General features: G+C 39.8%; 1 protein-coding gene across 1 annotated transcript in view; it reads right to left on the bottom strand.

The window, feature by feature from the left end:
• LOC119790880 (cohesin subunit SA-2-like) overlaps positions 1-25374 on the bottom strand; it is a 39971-nt gene that overhangs the window by 3618 nt on the left and 10979 nt on the right. The window contains exons 9-31 of the mRNA XM_038296620.1: positions 24443-24541; positions 24228-24307; positions 20454-20561; positions 19353-19461; positions 17813-17930; positions 14899-15002; positions 14718-14810; positions 14541-14630; positions 14251-14454; positions 14075-14145; positions 13897-13984; positions 13633-13713; positions 10006-10098; positions 9744-9918; positions 9518-9657; positions 9334-9435; positions 6081-6229; positions 4780-4908; positions 4492-4700; positions 2245-2485; positions 2028-2138; positions 1819-1945; positions 132-209 (exon numbers count right to left, since the gene is read on the bottom strand). Coding sequence (XP_038152548.1) covers positions 132-209; positions 1819-1945; positions 2028-2138; positions 2245-2485; positions 4492-4700; positions 4780-4908; positions 6081-6229; positions 9334-9435; positions 9518-9657; positions 9744-9918; positions 10006-10098; positions 13633-13713; positions 13897-13984; positions 14075-14145; positions 14251-14454; positions 14541-14630; positions 14718-14810; positions 14899-15002; positions 17813-17930; positions 19353-19461; positions 20454-20561; positions 24228-24307; positions 24443-24541 — 2799 coding nt within the window. The remainder of the gene's footprint in view (positions 1-131; positions 210-1818; positions 1946-2027; positions 2139-2244; positions 2486-4491; positions 4701-4779; positions 4909-6080; positions 6230-9333; positions 9436-9517; positions 9658-9743; positions 9919-10005; positions 10099-13632; positions 13714-13896; positions 13985-14074; positions 14146-14250; positions 14455-14540; positions 14631-14717; positions 14811-14898; positions 15003-17812; positions 17931-19352; positions 19462-20453; positions 20562-24227; positions 24308-24442; positions 24542-25374) is intronic.

Here is a 25374-nt window from a genome sequence, read left to right on the forward strand (position 1 = left end):
TTCTTCAGACTTGGACCCAGGAAAAACTCCCATTTTAAGAAACGTTAAAATAAACGTGGAGACGTCTTTTTTCGTTCAGTAGGCAGCAGTAATGGGGGGGAAAAAAACGTGAGTGACAGGAATCCTCTTACCGAATCATCCATGATGGAAGATGGATCAAAATAATCTGGCTTTAGTTCGTTCCTTTCTCTCCGATTCTTAGAAGCAGGCTGAAAAGTGACAGCTCAGTTAGAACATAAACAGAGATCACAGAGGGAAAAAAATGCTTTTTAAACTAAAGATAATAGAGTTAGAAATTAGATCATCCCTAATAGACAAAAAGGGCATCATTTAATATTTGGAATCCCACCAATATTGAACAATTATGCTGCGTTCACACCAAATACGTTATCAGCATCAAATACACGTAAAAGCAGAAATCTAAATGCTAGATTAAACTATGGTCCATTTGTTTTGCTGCTTCGATGCTGTGGTTGTTTATCTATTGTGTTTTTTAGATTCAAGCTAGAGAGCAGCTTGGCTTTATTTACCTGAGTTGGAAAAATTGTTTTAGCACGTTTTTAAGCGAGAAAGTCCCCGTTCAAACATCCTCCGTTTATCAGTTCATCTGGATTATAATCCCACTAAAATATGCAGTCCTTTCTCAGAGCGTCAGACCTCCTTTTCTAACCACATTACAAAATAATAAAAGTATAAATAATTCATGCTGATACATTGGTTAGTAACGGCACTGATCAATACTCAAAGCTGCCATCTCAGTATATCTCGCAAATGGAAAAGTTTCCATCTCTACGTTTTTCTTCACTCATATAAAAAAAATCAAAGTCACGCCCTTGATTGTTTCTGGCATTCTATGTGAGAGCCAGGACAAGGAAAAGAGAAGAGCAGCTCCTCCCAGAGCGCGACAGAGGAGTCTGTGCAAACTTTGCCAGATACGTGTCTAATTGTCCAAGTTAAGGCGCTGGGCGCCTTCTTGATGTTCCTGTTGACACTGTGGAGGAGTATTAGTACCTGTGAGTGTACTTTAACCAAAAGGTTGGACTAGAAACACCGAGGTGGTCTACAAAAAGGGCCAAAGCCGACTATTCTTCCTGAGGAGGCTGAAGTCCTTTCCACGCTCTTCTTTGCTGTCACATGCTGGGGCAGTGGGCTGAGGGTCGCTGAAAACAACAGACTGAACAAACTGATCAAGAGAGTTGGTGATGTTGTGGGGGAGCAGCTGGACACCCTGACCACCGTGGCAGAGAGGAGGATGCTGTCCAGGTTTCGGTCCATAATAGACAATGACTCACATCCTCTCCATGACACACTAGTCCAGCAGACGAGCTCCTACAGCAGAAAACTCCTCTTACCCAGATGCACCACAGAGCGCTACAGGAAATCATTCCTACCTGTGGTCATCAACCTATATAACGCCTCCCTCAAGTGATTCAGCATCCCCCCCCCGTAATTTACATTTATGCACTATTTTTGCACGCCACGTTTCACTTTACTTGGATTTATAACTTACTTGGATTTTCACTTTATTTGGATTTAGTTTTTTACATATGCATAGATATACGTACACATAAATATATATATATATATATATTATCTCTTTTTATTCTTATTTTTTATCTTTATTATATTGTGTAGATAGATGTGTGTATATGCTATATAAAACTGTAACTGGAGCGTGTAACAAAAGAAATTTCCCTCTGGGATTATTAAAGTATTTCTGATTCTGATGCTCAAAACGCATTTGTTGTGAATGCAGCACTTTAGACCTTAGACCATGGACCGAATCTAACTATAAATTCATAATATTTGATGCATTACCAAATCAATTTCCATTGTATTGAAATCCATGCCCTCGTTGATGTCCTCCAGGCGATCCTCTGATGACATCATCACATCCTCCACTATTGGTTCCTCATCATCCTCCATTAATCCAGACCCTCGGCGACTATGGGCAGCAAAGAAGTGAGATTTTTGTTTGATTTGTTTCAGAGTAAATAAGAAGAAAAGAGAAGGAGGGGCTGCCTTACATTGCTTGCTGCATGTGGTTCCTCATCTTGGCGTAATGCATGCTAACCCTCTCCTGGTGCTGACGGGCTTCAGCTTGTTGCCTCTGTGTCAACATCCAGGTGACCTGCGTGCTAAGAGGCAACAAAATATTATTTCATAATTAACTTTATTAAAGTTCAGGTTGAACAGAAACCACTGCAGGTCTTCATCAAAAGCCATTAAGGTAAGGTTGAGTACTTGTAATCCATGGCAGCCTGGTGCTGGGGATGAGGCAGCTGTTGTTGTGGGGGAAGCGCTTGATGAAGGTGCTGCTCTGCAGGCGTGGAGAAGGTGGCTGCGTAGCTTTCCTCTGGCCTCATCCTCTTAGGGTCCCTCAACACGGTGGAAGTGATGTGCGGTGAATGCATCATAACCGGCGTCGGCACGCTCTGCTCACGACTCATCCAGGCTCCATCAAAGCTGCTGCTGCTGTTCTCCTCTGCAAAAATAAACATGATAGATTATAATTTGTGAACTTCATAGACAAACAAAGCAAATTTAACTAAAGCTGCTCGATGTGACATATCAACCAATCAGAGAAGCTTATCTAGGAGCTGGCAGTCAGACAGACACTGTACTGCTGATGCAAAGCGCTATGATCGATCCAATGAAAGTGTTTAATAACGCCTAAATTAACTTAATTGTTGAAACCTGCCAGCAAAATATGTTGGCTTATATTTTTATTTTAGTGCCTGCAGTTTTTACCACATACCTGAAAAACACAAACATATACTTCCAGACGCCACCAACAGTAAGGGAAAACCCGCAAGAGGTGACCGGGCCTGAGGCAGCTGCTGCTGGGGATTCCCAGTGACAGCGCACCGCAGGTATGTGGGGGTCTGAGCGACTCAGACAGATAAATAATATTTGAAGGCAGGATGGTGATCTGGATTAACTGACTGCACAGACGATGTTTTCAGGTGGACTTTCTCCATTAAAAAAATATGGAAACTACTTTTTACCCACCGATCACAGGAAATATAGCAAAGCTAGGGTGACCATATTTTCATTTGGGAAAACCAGGACACCTTGGAGCTAGGGGGCGGCGGCGGGGGGATCTTTGTTCCCATGCATAGAGATGTCTGTGGTATGCACTCACTTAACATAGGCCTACGTAATCCTACAAAAAGATGATATTTAAAGTTGGTTTATTAAAAATGCTTTTCAGTAAAAGTCAACAGTAATAAATACAATAACAAATTATAATTTTATTCAAAATGTATTTATTAAAAAATGCTTAACAATTCCTGTAATGAATGAATAGCACAATGAAAGAAAAATGTCTCATCTAAACATCCCTTACTTAACAAAAAAAGTTAACAATAACTCTCAACTCCCAATATACATGATACTCAGACTCAGTAATGAACGAAATAATATCTGTTCTGTAGGCTATTGGTAAAAATAAATGAACAAATGAGCTAATTAACAAAAAATACCTCTTGTGTAGCAAAAATAAATCAAAATGTACCAAAAACGAACAAACATATCAATAGACTATCTTTACTTTTGGTGTCCAGGTGGCTTTTCAGATTCCTTGCACCTCCATTGGACACCGAGACATATGTGCCTGCTTTGCACGCTGTTCACAAGGCCTCGCATTTGTCTTGACCCGGTCTGAAAGCGGGGAAACTCTTTTGTAAATCGTCGGTATACATACATTTGCGGCTTTGCATGTTGTTGGCGTACTGACAGCCACGCTATCTATATTCTGATTAAGAACAGGGCTGCCCGCACTAGCGCGGCTCAGGGGTTACGTCACACGCAGTACCCTAGTGCCTGTAAATTTAATGGTCCAATGAAGGTAATTTAAAAAAACAGGACATTTCCTCACTTTCTAAAAAAAACCCGGGACGCCCAGGACAGGACGTGAAATACGAACATGTCCTGGGAAATACGGACGTTTGGTCACCCTAGCAAAGCTGCTCTCTGCCATTAAACACAGGAGCAGCAGAAGCATCAGACGCATCTGGACACACTTTACTGGACGTTTGACAACGTGAACAAGCATCAGAAATTATGCATCAGAATCTTTTTTCCTGCTCAAAGCGTGTACGGTGTGAACATAGCGTTAGCCCTACGCGCCTCAGCATCCACTGCCCCCTCCTTCCACTTTGTTCTGACACCACTGATTTAGGAGCAAAGTCATTTTATGACTGGATGGCATCCAATCAGAGAACCAAGCTAAAGTTTCTCTGAGCTTCTGAGAGCAACCCATTCATTCACAAATGTATTGAGCAGGCTGATCTTTTACACATGCAGCAATCGGAGAGACTGGAACACTGGATTTCAATCATTTGAATTGGTGAGCGAATGCTTTTAGCACTATAGTGTACAGATCCCAAAAGATGACCTTCTGAGATAAACTAGAGATAAGAAGTTTGTCTTGTTGACAAACAAAAGGCAGCGCTGAGCTTTTTTTTAACAGTGTATGAATAATCTCACCTTCAGGCAGTTTTCTCTTGCTTGCAGCGGCTGGTTTGGACTTCTTACTCCGAACAGTTGACCCTCGACTGCTGATCCCACTGATGACAGACATGGTGTCATCGTCCATCCCGGCCTGCAGAGAGTTCCGGTAGGAGATGAGGGGCAGCCAGCAGTCATCTCTCTGAAGGGCCATTTGAAATGTCATAAATCGCTCCAGATACATGTGACTGCAGAGTGCAAAAGGACAATCAGGATTAAAGCTCCTCTCAGGGTTAATCACAAATGTATATCCGGCAGCAAACTTACACCGTCCTCTTGTCCTGTCGGATGAGTTTGCTGGAAAACTCGCTTAGGATATCCAAAAATGGCAGATTAAGTGGCGGACCCCCTTCGCCTTGTGGACTCGGTTCTTTAAAAGCAAACTCTATCCCGTCTCTGAAAGAAGATTTTTCACCCATTGAAAGACAAACTGTGTAAAGCCTAAATGTTGTTTAGGACTAGGATTCTCACAATGCTAGTATTTCAAACACGGTATCGACACTCAGGGAAAATATCCGACACTTCATGCCCTTTATTAATTACTGACATAATTATAGGCTTGAAGAAAAACCCTGTAAAACTTCACTTTTTCATTGTAACATGGAACATGTTTTCCCTACAGAACCACAGTTTAATAAATAACCCAAATATAACATTATGTGACAATATTTTAAGGTTGTCAGAGCCCTTCTTCTTTTAAAGGAAAAGTCCGGTCATATTCAGAATTCAACCTTCTGACAGTACTTAAAATATTAAAGTATTACATACTGTTCAATAAATGATAAGTGTTTTAATTAAGTATATTATTAGCTGTTTAGCAAGTCCCAGTGCTGTATCTGGTGTTTGTTACAACCCGCTATTATCCAAGGCCTCTTGATAACAATCTTCTTCTTCTACATATTGTGTTTGTTTTTTTTTTCTCTGGCCAGATGTTCAATGGCAAATCCTCCCTCTTCAAGTTGGCAATCCAACGACAAACCCGTGGTGGATCATGAATCGGAAAGGTGAAATAACACATTTTTTCTTCACTTTTATCTGATGTATTTAAACATCCAACTGCCATGCACGTGGGCATTGTCACATTAACTATAGCTCTCTCGAATTTCTCTCAAAGTCCTCTCGAAATTTAAAATAATTGTTGTTGATTGCAGATGTGTCTAGTAGTTCCCATTGATTTTACTTGTAAAGCGGGGAGAATGACGCTAGGCTTACCGCACCGTGACATCACTGCTGGAAGATGTCAGGAGTGAGGTGTTACTATATTTGGGCAAAAATGGCCGGTCCCGGATCAGTGATCGCAGCGAAAATTATTGCTTTTATTTTCTTACTGCTAAATTTATTAAATTACCACGAATGTATTAGTTTAAGCTATAGATAATTATGCATTGGTTATTCTTTGCTGACCAGACTTTTCCTTTAATGTGCAACTAATACAGAAATCAAAAAATTTACAAGCAAAATGTAACTTTAATATTGATAGGATGCCAAATTTGTATTTTATCCTCATTAAGTCTTTGCGTATCCGTATTTACATATTTTTGACAACCCTAGTCAGGACAGGCACTCACTTGTGTAACATGGCGATTGCCTCCCTGGTTTTTAACTGATCCAAACCGAAGGTGAGGGAGAAGCGTCGAGCCAGTTCCTTTATACCACAGAAAGCTGATGACGAGCGGTCAAAGTTAAAACCCAGTTCTGACATCATCTCATTGAATAACTGCAGCAAAAAAAAAAAAAAAAAGACAAAATAACAGATTAATTATATTTTAGTTAGGGCACCTCAGATGTGTTAAAAAAAACAGAAATCCATCAGTCAGTGGTATAAAACATGGCACATCTTACTTGCATAAATAAAGATAGAAATTTGTTTTCACACTGCTTGAAAAGTTTCTACTCGTGTTTTCCTGGTTAAAAAGTATAAACTCTAGATCCTGAACTGTGCTGTTATCAAAAACCCAGCAAACTCTTATTTGTGTAATTGTATGATTACACTGTATGATGACTGTATGATCTGGTTGAACTGCAAAGTGCCTTGAGATGACTTGTGTTGTGAATTTGGCGCTATATAAATAAACTGAATTTAATTGAATTGAAATTAATTCCTTAAATTGCTTCAACTTTATATTTACTAGAGAAAATTGCTAAATAAGTACTGTATTTTCCAGACTATAGAGCACACCTCACTATAAGCCGCGGCCTCAAAATGTTTTGAAAAAACTGGAAACATATAAGAAGCAGCGGGCTATAAGCTGCTGATTTTTACTGAACTGTCTCCCTCCAAACCTGTAGGGGGAGCTCTACATATAGCCCCTGGAGTAGGGAAGAAAAAGAATATTAGCTCCCAATAACTTGTGGGCTCGCAGCAGGAAGAGCTTCTAATGAAAGATGGGGTTATGTCTGCTCTTTATTTCAGCTCTGCAGGAGTCTCTTCATTGGTTTGGCACCTTTAATGCGGCAAATAAATGTCGAAATGTGTGAATTTGGGACATTTGTTCTCCGTCTTGCCTACTGCTAATATGTTCTTGTGATAAATCATTATAAATAGAAATAGAATTATAATAGAATCACTATAAATAGAAATTGAACTTATTGGGGAAATTCACTCTGCTTTAACCCATCCATGCAGTGACATGGAGGAGCAGCAGAACTTCTCTGCTGGGATCAGAAGGACAAGGTGATAGAAAAGTGGAGGGCATTCAGTGTTGCCAACTTAGCACATTTGTCACTATATCTATCACCTTTTTCAGTGCCTATATTTAACAAAATTGCACTATTTTTTTTCTGTGTAAATTGACTTTGGTGACATATGCACCATTTACACTACCTTTTTGAAACCGTGCCGAGATCGGTCCGAGCACGGTAACCGAGATAACTGTTGAGTGTAAATGGCACGAACAACTGAACCAGACTGTGCCAGACACAACCGAACCGTGCTAAAATGGTACAAGTTCATCAGTAGGGCTCGGCGTGGTTCAGTTAAGGCTCAGTTTTTAGATAACAAAGGGCGGATGAGCATCTCCTTACAATCAGCCTCCGTAATCATGAAGTTTCAGACATTCATAAAAACAATAGCTTGGCAACCGTGCCACACGTTTTCCAGTGATGATTCGACTTAGCAGTGTGATGACCCTCAACATCTTTTGTCTATTGTTTTGTGTATCCACTTCCCAAAAGCCGACTGTCAAGTAAATTTACCAAAGGTTGTCTTCTTTGCCCAACTCTCCACAAACAATGAAATTATCACAATTATATCCACACTTCCTGAATGTTACGCGCGCCGCCATGTTGGTTTTCTTGTTTACCTCTAGAGAGCAGTAGCACTGTAGAACACCACTAGGAGGCGCGGAACCATGCTAACGTGGTGTGTAAACAGCCGTAAGGTACAGAGCTCAGCATGCTTAACTGATCCAAGCTCGGCACCGATAGGTTTTCAGAGGGTAGAGTAAATGGGGCTTCTGCCTCTCGTCCTCTCTCCCTCACCCTCTCTTTCTTCAACCTCTTTCTCTGTCTCTCACTCTTCCTCACCCTGTCTCTCTCCCTCACCCTCTCTCTCTAATTCAATGTGCCTATGCTAAGCTGCTCCTAATCCCGACCTAGACTGCCAAATTGAATCATCATCATCAAAATAATTTCTAACTGACACTGACAATAACTGCATTTTCATTCCACAGCCTCATTCATGACATTAGTTATGCAAATTAGGCAATAATGTCATCTAGTGCCTTATAGCTCCCTTTAGGACAGCAAATAGCAACTTTTCTTGCTGAGGAGTTGACAAACACTGAGGACTACGCTAAATGTTCTGAACATGACAGAAGAAGACATGCTAGCAATTAGCACGGCTGATGGGTAGAATTTATGAGTTAATGCTCCTCATGGAGCGTCTGCTCTGCCGATAATGCAAGCATAGAAGAAGAAATGCGCTGTTTACCTGTGCAAAGACAGAAACAACGAAAGAAAAATGTCTGAGGACTTCAGTGTTGAGGAAGAGCATGAGTTCTTTGCCGAGCTGAATGCGCACTTTCATCTGGTTTGGTCTGCCGCGGTTTCCGTAGACTCGTGAACGTGCTTTTAGGAAATCCTATACACTACTGTTTATGCTCTAAAAACATTCTAAATGACTTCGTTTCGAGTAAATTCTGGATGCTACCCACTCAGGACACTTGGAATACATTGGACGAGCAGTATGGAGGAATATTGACACGTTTTTTTTGGACTTTTATGGACCTTTCTGCCTCGGGCACCATAGACCTCCATTATTTGAATGTCAGCAGACAGCAAGAAGCCTCCCAGATCTCCAGATGCATTTGAGAAATAAAAAACTACTCCAGAGTGTTGTTCAGCATGGGGGTGAGTAGAAAATGAAGGCTAATCATGTTTTGGGTGTACTATTCCTTTAAGCTTTTATTTATTCAATAACCTGTTTTGTCATACGATAAAAATGATTCATAATGTATGAGAAACCCTTTGGTAGTTTATTCAATCTCTATTTAATACAGCTGGGGCAATAAATTATCATAAAGTAATTAGGTACTAATAACTCAGCACATTGTACAAACAATATTTAGCCTTTAATCTTATGTAAAAGTCATCTTGATACAAGAGAAAATTTAGGTTAAGAAAATAGCTGCTCATAAATGAAAAGTAAAATAATGTTAATAACCAACTGAATTGTATTAAATGAATTAAATTAATTAATTATCAATTACCTTGCCATCCTAATTTAGAGAAATGTTTGCTGGACAACAAGCTTCATGCTAACTTGAGCTATAAGATGTAGAACAGGGAGGCTTTGGAGAGAATCTCTCTCAGGATGTTTACCTTTTGCAGGCTCAATATGAGCGTCTTTGCACACTGTATTTTGTCAATTTGTCTTGTTTTACTCATCGTTTCTTTGATGATGTCACCATAATCATTGTAATACTGAGGGAAAAGAACAAAAAGGATCATTATAAAACAGCAAAAGATATTACCAACTGTACAATGTTTAGATTTCTTTACTCACTCTCATGTACTGCTTAAATATATCTGCTCCAGTGTTCATTTCAACCACATTGTAAATGATTAATTTGCAATAAGCAGCAAGAAGGTTTCTCCTCTTGTGAAGAGCCTCGATTTTACTGGCCTCATCATCCTGTTGTCCATCTAATATAAAAATAAACATGCATGAAGCTGTTGAAATAATTTATGAAAAATGTGTAAAACAAGCTATCAGTGGAGTAGGTTCAAACCTGCACTGTTGCTGTCATCATCCTGGTCAATAAAAACCTGATCCAAGATGAAGTTGAGCAGTTCTGCTTGCAGGGAAGAATCTGGCGCATAGACCAGATTCTCCAGGTGTTCCCGGCCTGACGACATGATTTGGTGACTGAAGATCAGCAGCATATCACACAGTATAGTGAATGCCTAGAATGGACACAGCAATAAATTATAAATGCAGATCGATCGCATTCAGAGGTGCAGGAAATAAGGATGGAATAATCACTGTCCCACCTGCTCCTTCACTGCTGTGCTGATGCTGTTCAGGTAGCGCTGACATATTAAGCAGAAAGCTCTCATCTCTTTCCTCAAAGTCACCAAATCCCCCTAGAAGAAGCAGAAGAATGATTAGCACCTCTGGTCCACCACACATACTGTTGAATTGTAAAGTGCCTTGAAATGACATGTGTTGCGAATCAGTGTTGTGAATATAAATAAACTGAATTGAAATTGAATTGGTGAAAACACAAAGTAAAAACAAATAATTTCCTTTAATTTTTTTTAGAAACATTTTTATGTACAGTTTTGAGGGAGGCCTGGCTGCAGACCTGCACAATGGGGTCTCCTGCATCGTCAGTAGCCTTTAGGAATAGCGCATAGAATGTATGAGAGGCTCGGAATTATTAGAAGAAGAATTCAACTCAGTTCAGTTTATTTATATAGCACAAATTCAAAACACATGTGAATTGGATGAAATAAATAAAAAATGTCATTTCAGTTCACTTTACAGAGACAATTCAGCGAGATCATCCAGTAAAACTGATTCAAAGTTTTCTATCTAGGGAAAACCAGACTTAGACAAACTTTATTGTACACACAGTGTACACAAAACTCAAGAGTTGATTCCTTCCCGCTATCATCCCACCCCCATACATGGGACCAGAATGTCTCGCCTGTCAGCCAGGCCAACAATTGCCCCTAACAACCCCCCTTTCAGAGACAAAGACCAGCGTCGCACATTGCAGGTTAACAAAGAACCCAAACTGCACATTCCAAAAGTGAGGACCCGTTCATCCAGTTCAATTTGCATCTCTTCGAAGCCAAAACAAGGCGTTTTTTTCTTGGCCCACTCTATAAAGCCTCAAACTCACTGCTATTTCTGACAATTGTAATTGATTAAGCTTTTTAAAGCAGATATGGATGGGAAGCGAAACGTCTTCAAACTTGTAAACGAAAGTCCAGTGGATTGTTTTGACCTGGATATGACTTTGCTGATTGTTTCAATAATTGATCAATCATGATTAATTGTTTCAGCCCTACTCTAGATATACATTCTTTTTGTATTCTCAGTTTTCCTGCCCCTAGAGTCCTTTCCTTTCTCCTTAGCTCCTTCTAGTTACTCCTGTCCACACCTGCTCCCTATCAGTCAATTAGTCCCATTGTTTCTGTCTCCCATATATATACCTCCTGTTCATCTACTCAATGTCATTCTTTAGGTTTATTCCTCCCTAGTGTCTCCGCTTTTTTTTTATTGGTTCTTGAGTTTTCTTGTCGCTCGTTCTAGATTACGGATTCTGTATTTTTGCTCAATTATATTTTGCAAGAAATCATCCCTGCCTCTTCTACTCTGCATTATGGTCCACAAAAACATCCACCAGCATAGACAATAACATACATTTTTTTTTATTTAAACCTAGTTTAGGGTGTTTTATATCCCCCTTCTTAAGTCATTACTTTGCATTTATTAAAGGGGAGGAAAATCTGACATGTGTCATGCCAAATAGTGACCCTATTCTGTTTACCAACATATTTCATCTAGTGTTTCTCATATTCAACATTTCAGACTAAGTCACTACCTTGTAAGCATATTAAACATTTGTCATCACCTTGTTTAGCATGCCTAATAGGTTTCACTCATATTAAAAATTTATAAATGAAATATGAAGTGTTTGTGGATGAATAATAACATCTAGTAACTGTTTGTTAGTCAGTTAATAGGAATGGTATTAAAGAGAGCCTTAATGTATAGTACAGTTTTATATAATATATTTTAATCATCATTTGTTGTTTTTACCCTTTTGTTTAATAAAAAAATTTCATTGATATTGTATGAATAAATTACCTGATAGATTAGTAGTAACTGTAAGAGTAGTCGTATTAATTAATCTTTAACGACTCTTTCCCCATAAAATGGTCACTTTAACTGGAGCTGTGTGCTTTGATGAGACAAAGAGTTATGCTTTGTCAAAAGTCAGTTTGATGTGATCATGAATTAAACTAATTAAGGTTCTATGCTGTGGGCTGGATTCTCCCCTATAGACCCTGGGAAGGTTGTTGGAAGGTTGGGCATCATTAAGTCTTTGAACAACCTGGATATTTTACATGACAACCTGGTAGTCTACACCAGTAAACTGAAAAATACTTCATCACTACATGATCCGTAACCATATGCCCAGATTAACACAGAAATTGTTTACCAGATAGATAAACAACTGCTCTCCAGGTCCGTTTCAATCCCCAAACCTAAATCCAAAAAAACTGGAGAAGAGAGGACGAGGACAAGGTACAATATGCATTGCAAAAACTGTCCATCTACTCATATATTAAAGTCTTCTAGCTTCTCTTCATTGGCTTCCTGTTAAATCCAGAATAGAATTTAAAATCCTCCTTCTCACATATAAAGCATTAAATAACAAAGTTCCATCTGATACCAGATATCTGATTGTTCCTTATGTTCCTAACAGAGCACTTCGCTCTAAATCTACAGGTTTACTAGTGGTTTCTAGAATTTCTAAAAGTAGAATAGGAGGCAGATCTTTTAGTTATCAGGCTCCCTTCCTGTGGAAACCAATACTAGCTTTAGTCTGTGAGGCAGACGCCCTGTCTACTTTTGAGAGTAGGCTTAAAACTTTCCTTTTTGATAAACCTTATAGTTAGAGGCGCTCAGGTCATCCTTAGTTATCTCTATAGTTATGCTGCTATAGGCTTAGACTGCTGGAGGACATAGGGACCCCTTTTTCATCATTCTATCTCTATTCTCCCGTACTGCAGTATTGGTTAGTTCACACTAACGTTCTGCTCTCTCTGCTTTGTCTCATAACAGTAGCTTCCTCTGGTCTGTTCTTGTTTGGCTGTGACTCCATCCTGGAGAGAAATATCAGCTGTTCTTCTGCCATCAACATCTTTGTTTATAGATGTTGGCGATCTGCCTATTTTTCAGTGTAGTCCTGTTTCTCTGACTGTGAGTAACTGGATGTGCTCTCTTTCATCCTCTGACATGGGATGTGGCTCGAAGCTTGTCTGCCTGGCTGTGTGTTTCCAGGATGGGGCCTCCTGTGGAGCTGGTTGACAGTTGCCTTTTGTATCTCTGCTTCTTTTTCCAATGTCTGTTTCTGTCTCCTTGAACCCCAATCAGCCTCAGCAGATGGCCGCTCACACCGAGCCTGGTTCTACTGAAGGTTCTTCCTGTTAAAACGGAGTTTTCCTCTCTACTCTCGCTACAAAAATGCTTAGTGTGAGAGATTGCCTTCTAGTCAATGAATCAACTGGTTTTCCTTTGATAGAAAACTTTGAATCAGTTTGACTATATGATTTGGTTGAATTGTCTCTTGAAAGTTTCTTGAGGTGACATGTGTCGTGAATTGGCGTTATAGAAATAAATAAAAATAAAGATCAGATTCTGTTATATTTTATAACTTTTTAAGGAAAAATGTACTCAAAATAAGTTGCATTTGCTAAGACTTCTTAAATTAATGATATATATTCTCAAAACAAAGATAAAGCCTTCTTAAACTTCTTTACCCAGTGTGCTAACAGATTAGCATTTTGTGAAGTGTCTTATTTGCCATCCATATGCAAACAGTTTTACAGTTAAATCATCTTTTTAATGAGTTACCTAAAGTCAGCTTTAAAAATCAGTACCTTTATGGAACTGCCGTCCGAAATCTTAGCGAGATGCCAGAGGACTATGTAATGCGTGCACTGCATTGCATGAATCACAATCTGCAGGGACAAAAGTTAGCAAGACACAGTGACGCTCCCAGTTCTTCATATTTAAGTTGAAGTCAGCAGTAAAATAAAATTGTTACAGAAGATTTTTTGCTTAATAAATAAACCAAACACAAATAAGATGTGATACTAATTAATTATTTAAGGATAGTTAGTGACATTTAAGGGCTGAGATACCTGTTCTGGCATGTCCCCATTCTGCAAACCAATGCTGAGTAGTCGGTAGTTGCTGGTGAACAGGTCCCACTTGGAGAGATCATGAGCACTGGTTGGGGAAGAAGCAGACCATTGCGAAGGAGAGCATCAACACAGAGCCGTGAACTTATAACTTAAATATCAGTGAGTAAAGTTTTACTTGTGAAAAGCAGTGATCTTCTTAAGAGTTGATAGAACTTGGTAGGCATCATCCTCATCTGGCTCTTCCCCCTGAGGAACCAAAGATCAAATCTTTAAAACACTTGGAATAACTTTGCTTCAGAATTATCCTCATGGACGCATTCTAAAAGCGTAGAAACACCCGAATCAAACTACCTCCTGCAGGAAGTCCTCCAGAAGTCTGTTGAATTTGTCCACCAACTCGTCAAGGAGTTGCGAGCAGGCAATGTCCACGCGGTTGAAAATGGTGAACTCCTCGTTGCAGAGGTAGTGGTAGGTTGTAGAACAGGCCTCCAAGACTTCGGTGTCTGTGTGCTTATCCACAACCTCCCAGATTTGGCGCAGCAAGGCATCCATATGCTGAAAATATGGAGATTATTTTACTGGCACCAAATGAGATGTGCCCTTCAAATTAAAAGTCTTCAGACTACAGAAACCTCACAAACCTTTTCTAACCGGCCGGTGGTGTAGATGTCAAGATCAAAGTATTTTGGTATTTGAAGTAAATTGGTCACCTTATCAATGTCGACGCAGTACTGCGAGAAAACAACAAGAGTTTGGTTGACACCTTTCAAAGTAAGACGCACTCTGATTGGGGTAAAATGCAGAACGCGTGCGGTCACCTTCGCTAACAGTAGAGGTAACGCAACTGCAAACATTTCTGTGATCCGTGTCCGATCGTCCAGCTGAGTTTTCTTCTCTTTTGCAGTTAAGACCTGATGCACACAGAAAAAATAAAACCTTCCCAAATCACCAACACAAACCTATTTGGGTCATAGTTGTTCTTTTCTTTGTGCCTCTTACCCTCTTTCCCGTGCCTCTGCCGACCGGAGGATGACATTCACATGCCTGTCGGATGGCAGAGAGCATAATCTCAACCAAGGCCATCTCCTGTCGATCTGTGAGGGCTGCAGAATTAAAGAAAGGAAAAACCCCTTAGTTAACATCCAATTCAAGGACATTTCAAGGACATTTTCTCTCAAGTTAAAGTACACAGCAGCCTTTTCATATAGCAAAATGTTTCTAATAAACAATTTAAATATGCCCAAAATGATCAACACTTATATCCTGATATGTTTCCTAATTCTGATCGATAGGATTCAATTCCAATTTTGATAAAAATAATATAAAAGCCACAGAAAAACTGCATAGGAAGCCCAAGCCGAGTTCTGTATTAACATCTAAACATTATTATCCCAAGTCCATGAAATACTTTAATATAAAAGTTTTTAAATTATTAAAAGAAAAACAATAAACACATCTTCAACAGATGAAATGCATATTTAACTGGTGATCATCTCTCCCTCCTTATATTTCTTGCTTCTCTCAGTTTCTCCATTATCGCCTCCTCTATTTTTCTGTAGTTAACTTTCAATTGTTTTAAAGAAAACAAACTTAAGCTGAAAGACTGTCATTGGATAAAATCCCATTAAGACATTTTTTTTTTTTTCAGCGTTTTATTGTCATTACATTGTCAAAAATGCAGAGCAACGAAATGAACTCTCTGCATTTAACCCATCCCACTGGGTTAAATGCAGACATTGCTGCCATTGTGCGGTTAAGGGTCTTGCTCAGGGACCCAGAGTGGCAGTTTGTGGGAGTGGGGCTTGAAATCAGAACCTCTGGCTTCCAAGCTCTATGCCCTAACCACTAGGCCGCCATGGGACCAGGGCTGAGGACCTGTGATCCCCCAATTGCCGGTCAGCTGATAATGATAATGATTTATTATCCAGCGCTATTTGTATATGTTACAAATGAAATAAAAAGGACTGTGAGATTTACAGATTTTTTACTTTCCCCCAAAGCGGATGTGTTTTACTTTGTAACCGCATCTCTCTTCCGTTTAGACGCATGAAATTACTGCTGAATTGCTACATGGTCCGAGAAAAATAGACCTGGGCTCTATCTCAGTCGGAGCTACGCAGCGCCCTGAAGGAAATCGTGTCTGCTGTGATCATCCCCATTGACTTACAATGAGCGCTATACGCCACGACCTGTAAGGCGCAATCGGATCTGACTCAAAATTGTATTTGGTGTTCTGGCCTTTGAATAAGCTTTAAAACGTTCTGCTGCTTCAATTTTGATGCTTTTCCACATTAAGATCAGATATCCAGTAAAGTGTGTCCAAATGCGTCTGATGTTTCTGCTGCTCCTGTGTTCAATGGCAGAGAGCGGCTTTGCTAAATTTGCTGTGATCAGTTGGTAAAAAGTAGTTTTAATATATTTTTAAGTGAGAAAGTCCACCTGAAAACATCATCTGTGCAGTCAGTTCATCCAGATTACCATCCTGCCTTCAAATATAATTTCTCTGTCAGAGCCGCTCAGACCCCCACATACTGGCGGTGCGCTGTCACTGGGAAGCAGCAGCAGCTACATCAGGAACAGTCACCTCTTGTGGGTTTTCCTCTACCATTTTTCAGGTATGTGGTACAAACTGCAGGCATCAGGATAAAGTGAATATAATTTGCTGGCACGTTTGGATATTTTAAGTTATTTTAGGCGTTAATAAACTGTTTGAGGGGAGTGATCACAGCGCTCTGCATCAGCAGCGCTGTGTCTGTCTCCCAGATCAGCTTCTCTGATTGGTTGATGTGGTGCGTTGAGCAGCAAAAGTTCAATTTTTCCAACTCAAGCAGCTGCTGATTGTGGAGCACGTCATGCGCCTGAGATGCTCAAAAGCTCATGAAGCGCTGCTTCAGCTGCTCTAGGCGCGCTGCATGACCTTTAGATGCTCCTCGATGCACGTCAACCGTTGACTTTGGATGTAAACGAGCTGCTTCTGCTGCTTCAAGTGGTGTGAACCTAGCATTAAGCTGTATGAAGGCAGTTTAGTGCAAAGAATGACATACTAGGGGTGGGCGATATATCGAATATACTTGATCTAAAAAATCATTTCCAATTTTTTTTTGTAATTTAAGGTCAATTTCTTTGTCTTTATCCAGCATTTTTTATTTGATTATGTACAAAACAGCCCTTTTTTAATTGTACATTTTATTTAGTATTTATAGCATTATTGTTTTTGTTTTGTTTCCTATTTGGTTGCAGGGATCTTGTTAAAGGTCTAATACTGACACCCAAAGACATCATGTGGCAGAAAAGCTTTGAGCTGGTTAAAATAAATGTTTTAAATTTGAAACCAAAAGTTTGAATGAGGATATCAGTGCAATATTATGTACTCTATTGTTCTAAAGGTAATTTAAACATATGGAGATATATATCGTGTATCGCGATTATAGTCCAAATATATCGCGTAATTAGATTTTCTTCATATCGCCCAGCCATACACCACACTACACGAGGAAGTAAAAAACAGCCGTGTACAACTTTATCATAGTCTCTTTGTGACGTCCAGGGGCGACAGTCATTTCTTTCCATGAGTCTTTCCACAATCTGTTGATAGTGGTGTTGATATCTAAATCACAGGATCTCTAGCAGGACCCTCGCTAGCAGGATCTGTTGCTCATTTGCCATGTTTTCCGCAGGGATCTGTCTGCATGGTCACAAACTCTCAGAGCTTTGCGGTGCAGAAATTCTCACTTACGCTTTAAGGATAAACCAAACATCACTAAATATGTCCATGCAAAAATCATTTAAGGTAGGTGTGTTTCTTTATGGCTGTTTTCAAAACCTTTCCAACAGCTTTCAAAAAACTTCAAGGATTTCAAGGACTGGTGTGACAATGTTTAATTATACATTGGCTTCATGTTTGTCTGCTTACCCTCCTCTCCTGGCATGGGTTCATCCAGCAACAGGCTGATCATGGTTTCCCAGTCCTTCAGCAGCTCCGACGCACACTCCCACAGGCTGTCCACCAGATAGGCGCCGTGTTCATGGAGCTAATGGAAAATCAGTTTCCAGGTCAACACCATAAGGAAGACAAAATGACTGTAAACATGATCGTCCCTAAAAAAGTGATCAGCTGGTGCTAAAATCCAAAATCCCTCCTTTTTTGATCAGTGAACGCACCGTTCACCAACGCTTGCTGGTCTGATTGACAGCAACACTGTTCAGATTCCTCCGGTGCGTTCACACAAAGCACAATTTAGTCGCCGCCTTCAGGTGCTGCAGCATGCTTCACGTATCGGCAGCAATTTGAATATTTTTGGCCATTCTTAGCGTTTTAGTTTTTTCTGGTATCGTGTCGACCAATGCGTGCATGGGTTTGTCGTTCACCATGCCTTGAGATCTCATCAGGCTCATGCGTTGCTGCTCCCTCTATCAGCTATTGTTAATGTTTTGTTTGACCCATTAATAACGTTTCTTTTTTAATTAAGAGACCAGTGTAACATTTGTGTAATTTTAATTATGTAAGCAGACGAACAAACAGCAATACTGGCCAAAAGAATCGGCTTTTAAAAGAAATCAGCAGCACATATCGAGGCTCAGTTAGACTGATGTCAAAATAATCTGCATTTAAAAACTGTCCCACGCTGTGGGACCAATCAGCCTAGAGGCTGCAGGACACAGGAGGAGCATGGAGGGTGAGCCATTTAACAGTCCTTCTAGGGCTTAAATACAGCAGCTTTTTAAAACTCTGAGGAATATTCCTTACTTCATCCCATACCAGCATCATTTATTCTTCCATTTTGATTCTTATTCTGCAACGTTCCTTCACCCTTCATCACAATAGGGCTGCAACTAACGATTATTTTGCTTAGCAATTAATCATTCGATAATTTGTTTTACAAAATTTACAAAATACAAAATTAAACCAGGTCAAAGTAAAACTTTTCTTGATAGAGCATATTGACAGACAAATTTTTTTTTCAATCTTAAATGAAAAATGTTTATATATATTTTTAACAATCTTGGTATAATTACTGCTGTAAATGGGTCGCTCTGTCAGCTAAAGGCATGTTTTAGGTCTCTATACTCCAGGTAATGATGAATCGATTACTAAATTAGTGGATTATTATTTCAATAATCAATTGATGGTGATTTATCTGATTATTCGTTTCAGGCCTACATCACAGCCACATCCAGTCCCCATTTGGTTATCGCGATGCCGGCATTGACAGAAAAGTTAGATTATTTAACTCAGGAAAGAGTCGCTGACCCTCCATCATAGGTGTTGCTCTAATCGCTAGGAGCATGTCCGCACATGGCTTAGCATCGCTGCGCTCCTGAACGCACCTCTTCATGGGATACAGGAGTGAACACACCATTACTTAGAGAAGACAAATCAAAGCTCTGATGTCACGTCGTCTGTTCTTCAAACACGTTTCATAAATGATCACTAAGAAAATAAGAATCAGCACCTCGCTCTCCAAGAAGAAGAAGACCGTAGTCTTGATCAGGCTGCCGTTGAGGCTCTGCCTCCCTCTCCTCGGTAGACCCTCTTCTTCTGGACCTCGATGGCTGAAGAGCCTTCAGTCACAAAAGATAGCAGCTTTAAACAAGGAGTAACAGCAGCATCCATTATGTTGGAAGTAGACATGATGGATGCCCGCTGCCAGTCTATGTCCAGTGGCAGAGTGAATTTTCTTTATGTACTTGGATGATTGAGAAAAATAGATATGTGAAAAGGGATTATGGTCCTAATGTGAAATATTCTGTTTGTTTTGAGTGGCAGACCCTAAATACAGGCGGGCGCTGGGAATACACAGCAACAGCCGACCATTAGCTGGGAGATTTCCTGCTGCTATTCATGGAGGCTACAGGTAAATATATGCAGTGTTTTTGAGGTAGTAAAAGCTTTAGCTACCAGAATAAAACAAAATATTTCTCACAGTCCAGGGCTGTTTCATGAGTTTATTATCTAAAATCCTTCTGTTAAAGATTGGTTAAGCAATAATTGCAATAATAAGCAATAATTAAGGTATACTAACAATTTTATCCATGTGTGTTCGTAGATAAAACAAATACAAGTAGAATGTGAAGCCCATATGGGCCTCTTTCTTTAAAAGAGAATAACATATACAAAAAAGTTGTTGACTAAATAAAGCTTAATGCACTGTATACTATGAGTAGTATTTTCAGATTTTATTTATATTGTATGTGTTGGAAACAGAAAATAAAATCCCTGTTTTAGCACCAGCTTTGCCAATGAACTCTCTCCCATTTGCTTTTTTTAGTCATTGAATGAACAGGAATAACACTGCATTGAACCACATGATCCACTGGAACCTTCTGAACAATTTGATTTCAGTAAATGCAAAACTTGTTCACTGACAACAACTTTATATCCTGCTATTTGGAACGACACCAAGTTACAAATATCTGGAGGGGCTGCACACGCGGTCCGCGCTCAGGGGCATGGGCGGCACGATTACGTCACTATTGGCGCACGCACCCTGAAACCCTGTTGGATGTTGCAGTATAAATGAAGCTTTATGGTGGGCAGACAGATCATTACTTACTTTTTAAACAGAAATTCTCCTGCAGAAACAGCGATAGGTCGGTGTGCAGAGTAAACCAGGTGATAGACGCTCTCACAGTCCTCTGCTGTCAGAACCTCATCACTGCTCCTGTTGGAAACGGGAATATAACCAGCTTTAAATCAGAGTATTACAAAAAAAAAAAAAATGTAAGGGTTTTTAATATTAGATATTTTAACAAATTCTTAAGACAATTAGAAAAACAATGGTTAAAACCCTTTTTCAGGGACCGAGTGTCACTATGACTAGTGAGCCAGTAGCTCACTTTGGTTGCGTACAAAGACTTTCTGATTAGATTATGGCACCCTATTGACTCTGCGTACCTTATTTCTATTTTTTACACTTTGTTTCTGTTCCATCAGTTAATAAGCTTTAGCGTTTCTCTTTTTATCAGTCTACGTAACTGGAGGTTCAGTACGGTATGGCACAGACAGACACCAAGTAAACAAGGACGTAATGGAAACAAGCGGCACCCAGTGGAAGTGTGACATTTTTTATTTTTTTTTTTATTCTAAGATCAAATGTGGAAAAGTACAAACAATTATTGGCTGCTAACAGGACAACAAGACATGAGTCGTATCAGGAATTCAATTTTAACGCTGGTTGTAAAAGAAGCCGAAGCTAAAATGAAGTATGGCAAGAAATTTGTTGAAATATTATTAAAAGCAAAGAACATGTTTTTTTTTTTAAAAAGGACATTTGTAAGAAAATGTATTTCATAAATGGACCAAATATTGGTTGAACTCTTTCCTACCCTGTATGAATGAATCTCAAACACCTTTTTTAATTAAGAAGTTTTTAAAAGTTTTCATTTTTTATTTATTTTTAACAACATTGACACTTTTCCATAGTTACCCTCATCTGACTCTAACAGAGATATACACTCACCGGCCACTTTATTAGGTACACCTGTCCTACTGCTCGTTAACACTTAATTTCTAAGCAGCCAATCACATGGCGGCAACTCAGTGCATTTAGGCATGTAGACAAGGTCAAGACAATCTCCTGCAGTTCAAACCGAGCATCAGTATGGGGAAGAAAGGTGATTTGAGTGACTTTGAACGTGGCATGATTGTTGGTGCCAGAAGGGCTGGTCTGAGTATTTCAGAAACTGCTGATCTACTGGGATTTTCACGCACAACCATCTCTAGGGTTTACAGAGAATGGTCCGAAAAAGAAAAAACATCCAGTGAGCGGCAGTTCTGTGGGCGGAAATGCCTTGTTGATGCCAGAGGTCAGAGGAGAATGGCCAGACTGGTTCGAGCTGATAGAAGGGCAACAGTGACTCAAATAACCACCCGTTACAACCAAGGTGGGCAGAAGAGCATCTCTGAACGCACAGTACGTCGAACTTTGAGGCAGATGGGCTACAGCAGCAGAAGACCACACCGGGTGCCACTCCTTTCAGCTAAGAACAGGAAACTGAGGCTACATTTTGCACAAGCTCATCGAAATTGGACAATAGAAGATTGGAAAAACGTTGCCTGGTCTGATGAGTCTCGATTTCTGCTGTGACATTCGGATGGTAGGGTCAGAATTTGGCGTCTACAACATGAAAGCATGGATCCATCCTGCCTTGTATCAACGGTTAAGGCTGGTGGTGGTGGTGTCATGGTGTGGGGAATATTTTCTTGGCACTCTTTGGGCCCCTTGGTACCAATTGAGCATCGTTGCAACGCCACAGCCTACCTGAGTAATGTTGCTGACCTTGTCCATCCCTTTATGATCACAATGTACCCAACTTCTGATGCCTACTTTCAGCAGGATAATGCGCCATGTCATAAAGCTGGAATCATCTCAGACTGGATTCTTGAACATGACAATGAGTTCACTGTACTCAAATGGCCTCCACAGTCACCAGATCTCAATCTAATAAAGCATCTTTGGGATGTGGTGGAACAGAAGATTTGCATCATGGATGTGCAGCTGACAAATGTGTGATGCCATCATGTCAATATGGACCAAACTCCCTGAGGAATGCTTCCAGCACCTTGTTGAATCTATGCCACGAAGAATTGAGGCAGTTCTGAAGGCAAAAGGGTGTCCAACCCGTTACAAGCATGGGGTACCTAATAAAGTGGCCGTTGAGTGTATATTCTACACAGTGGCAGGCAGCGCCTATGGTACCAGGCCATATATAAGCCGCACCGGGCTATAAGCCACTAATATCTAGTGAACTGTCTCCCACCAAACCTGTAGGGGGAGCTCTACATATAGGCCCTGGAGAGGAGTCGAAGAAGAAGAATGCCAACTCCTGTTAGCTTGTTGGCTCACAGCAGGAAGAGCTTCTAATGAAAGATGGGGCTTCATCAGCTCTTTATTTCAGCTCTGCAGGAGTTGAGCCCAATCTCTTCATTGGTTCAGCAGCTTTAATGCAGCAAATAAATATAAAAATGTGTGAATTCAGGACATATGTTCTCTGTCGTGCCTGCTGCTAGCATGTTCTTGTGCTAAATGAAAATTAGCCCCTTATTCTTTCATGTCCAACTTTGACTTCCCCCTCTGGCTGTTAGGAAAAATCCACAAAAAGCTGCACCTTCTTATAAACCGCATGGTTCAAAGCAGGGGGAAAAAGTAACAACTTTTAGTCCAGAAAATACGTTAATAATTATTAAAATTCTGCTAAGGATTTGCTATTTTGTCTCCTGGGATTGAGTTTTATGAATCTTGTTAGAGGACTGCTGTGTCCTTTGTGTAAATGCTAATAATCTACTCGCCTTCTGTCCAAATTCATAATGTTTCTAGTTAGCGAGCCTTTATCTGACAACAGGCTGTTGTGTTGTCTGCAGGTTGTGTTTAAATCCTTCATGATGTTTGCTGATCTTGTTTGCTTAGACTCTAATTCTATTATTTCGACCTTCAAATCTGGCTGTTTAGCATTCTTCTGTTTCTTCCTTGCAAATGTGAAGAAAATGATGCGACCTTAAAGAAATGCTTTGGTCCAATCCCATATTATCAGCTGTGTTGTTTCTGCAGATATATTCGTTCCTATGTCTAACTCTTCTGTGACACATGCATGCATTAGGCTGGGATAGGTGTTGGCCTCCGACATTTTAATAAGACAGGTACTGATTAGTAATAATGGAAGGTATAATATTTCTATATATACCGTTTTCTGTAGCTCTGACTCTGGTGTAAAGAAATACTCAATCCTTGAATAGGATACATGACTGCTGGAGAAAAGTGAAGACTTGAGTTCTGGGAAATCTACTTCGTCATATATCTACTAGTTCTGTCTCTATTCTCTGAGATTTAAGCATTCTACGGACAACAGCAGCCTGGTGCAGTGCTTTAATATTACATCAAGGCGTTCTCTTCAGTTTTTAGTCAAATCAATGCAGGTTTTTTTTATGTAAATGTTGCAGATTTGCAGCTCTGAAAAAGTGTCTTGTGCCATACATTCCTCACCAGTGCCCCCAAAGTTCTAGATTTTTAAATCACATTTCTTAAAGTTTTCTCTGCTTGTCAGCTTTCAAAATTATTGGAGCTTATTTCTCTTTTTACTGAAGCTGCCAATTTAAAGGATGTGAGTTAGTCCTGCCAGCGCCCGGTGAAAAAGACGTCAGAAAGGATTGAGTTAACACTGTCAAGACAAACGCTTGGCAGATAATACTTTATTTTAAAATGACGGTTTTTATGTTTTTTTTTTATCAACTGGGCCCATGTAAAGCTTCAAAATGTAGAAATATTTATCTGTTGAATAATCATGCAGAATTAAATCTGTAGTTTAGTTAAAGAATAACCAAAGATTCTTACTGTAAAATGAGTGTCAGAAGTTTAACAGCTTGCACTGCAACATCATATTCTTTATCCAGAGTCATTGACACAATCCGGTCCTGTCAGAAAAGAAGCCATCAGAAGAATTTATGCCTTCACAAGTTAAAAGGAGGTGATCAGAATGATTAAAAATCCACATAATCAATGAATAAAAATGACGTGTGAACGATCAGCTGTGCGTCCGGTGGGCTAACCTTGAAGCGACTGGTGAAGAGCTCCAGGCGGGAGCCTAGTTCTCTGTTGTAGTACAACCCCTGCAGGGCAGTCAGGCACTTCAGCCGGACCTCACCTTGCTGGAAACACAGACAACACGATTTGAATAGTCAGTATATGTCAATAACTTGATGGACAGCAAATGACTGGAAGTTAAGAGACGATGCATTTTTTTCTGATCCAATCCGATACCAATACATGGGCGATATCTGATACCGATCTGATAGTACTGTTGAACGAATTAACCCTAAACTGCGCCATGTGAATAAAGGTATCATGACTGACAGTAACATTTTTAGGAATTAATTAGTAACAAATTACCAGATAAGTCATCACTAGCTGCTGTGCTGCTCTGTGTGATAATGTAATCAGCGGGGCGATAAAAAATTTTAGTCACTGTAACTGAATTGCTCTGTATAATATAATCAAAAATAGAATTGACTGGATCAGCGTCATTCATCCCATATCCAATCCAACTAATTGGTCAATATCAGAGCCGATACTGGCAGTAGTGCATACATCTTTGACATTCTAATGCTACATTCACATCAAGCATCAGAAACTGCAGCTTTACATGTTGAATAATGTGCATCAAGGCGCATCAGTAGGTCCTGCAGGGCGTCTCGAGGAACCGCTGCTGGAGTTGGAAAGATTACATTTTTGCTGCTTGACGTGCTACAACAACCAATCAGAGAAGCTGATCTGGGAGCTGGCAGGGAGACAAAATCAATTGTCGTAAAATAATTAAGCATACTTTGAATTATTCAAAGTATTTTTTTGTCTCCCAAATGATGAATTTTTTTTTTTTAACAAAACAAAACAACATACCATCATGTCCAAAGAAAACACCAAATTCTTAGATGCAGTTGTCAAAATAATCCAAAGCATGTTTCTTTTAGTATTTGTTGATGAA

Source organism: Cyprinodon tularosa, unplaced genomic scaffold (genome assembly GCF_016077235.1).
Source record: "Cyprinodon tularosa strain WSP-4 unplaced genomic scaffold, ASM1607723v1 ctg110, whole genome shotgun sequence".
NCBI lineage: Eukaryota > Metazoa > Chordata > Actinopteri > Cyprinodontiformes > Cyprinodontidae > Cyprinodon > Cyprinodon tularosa.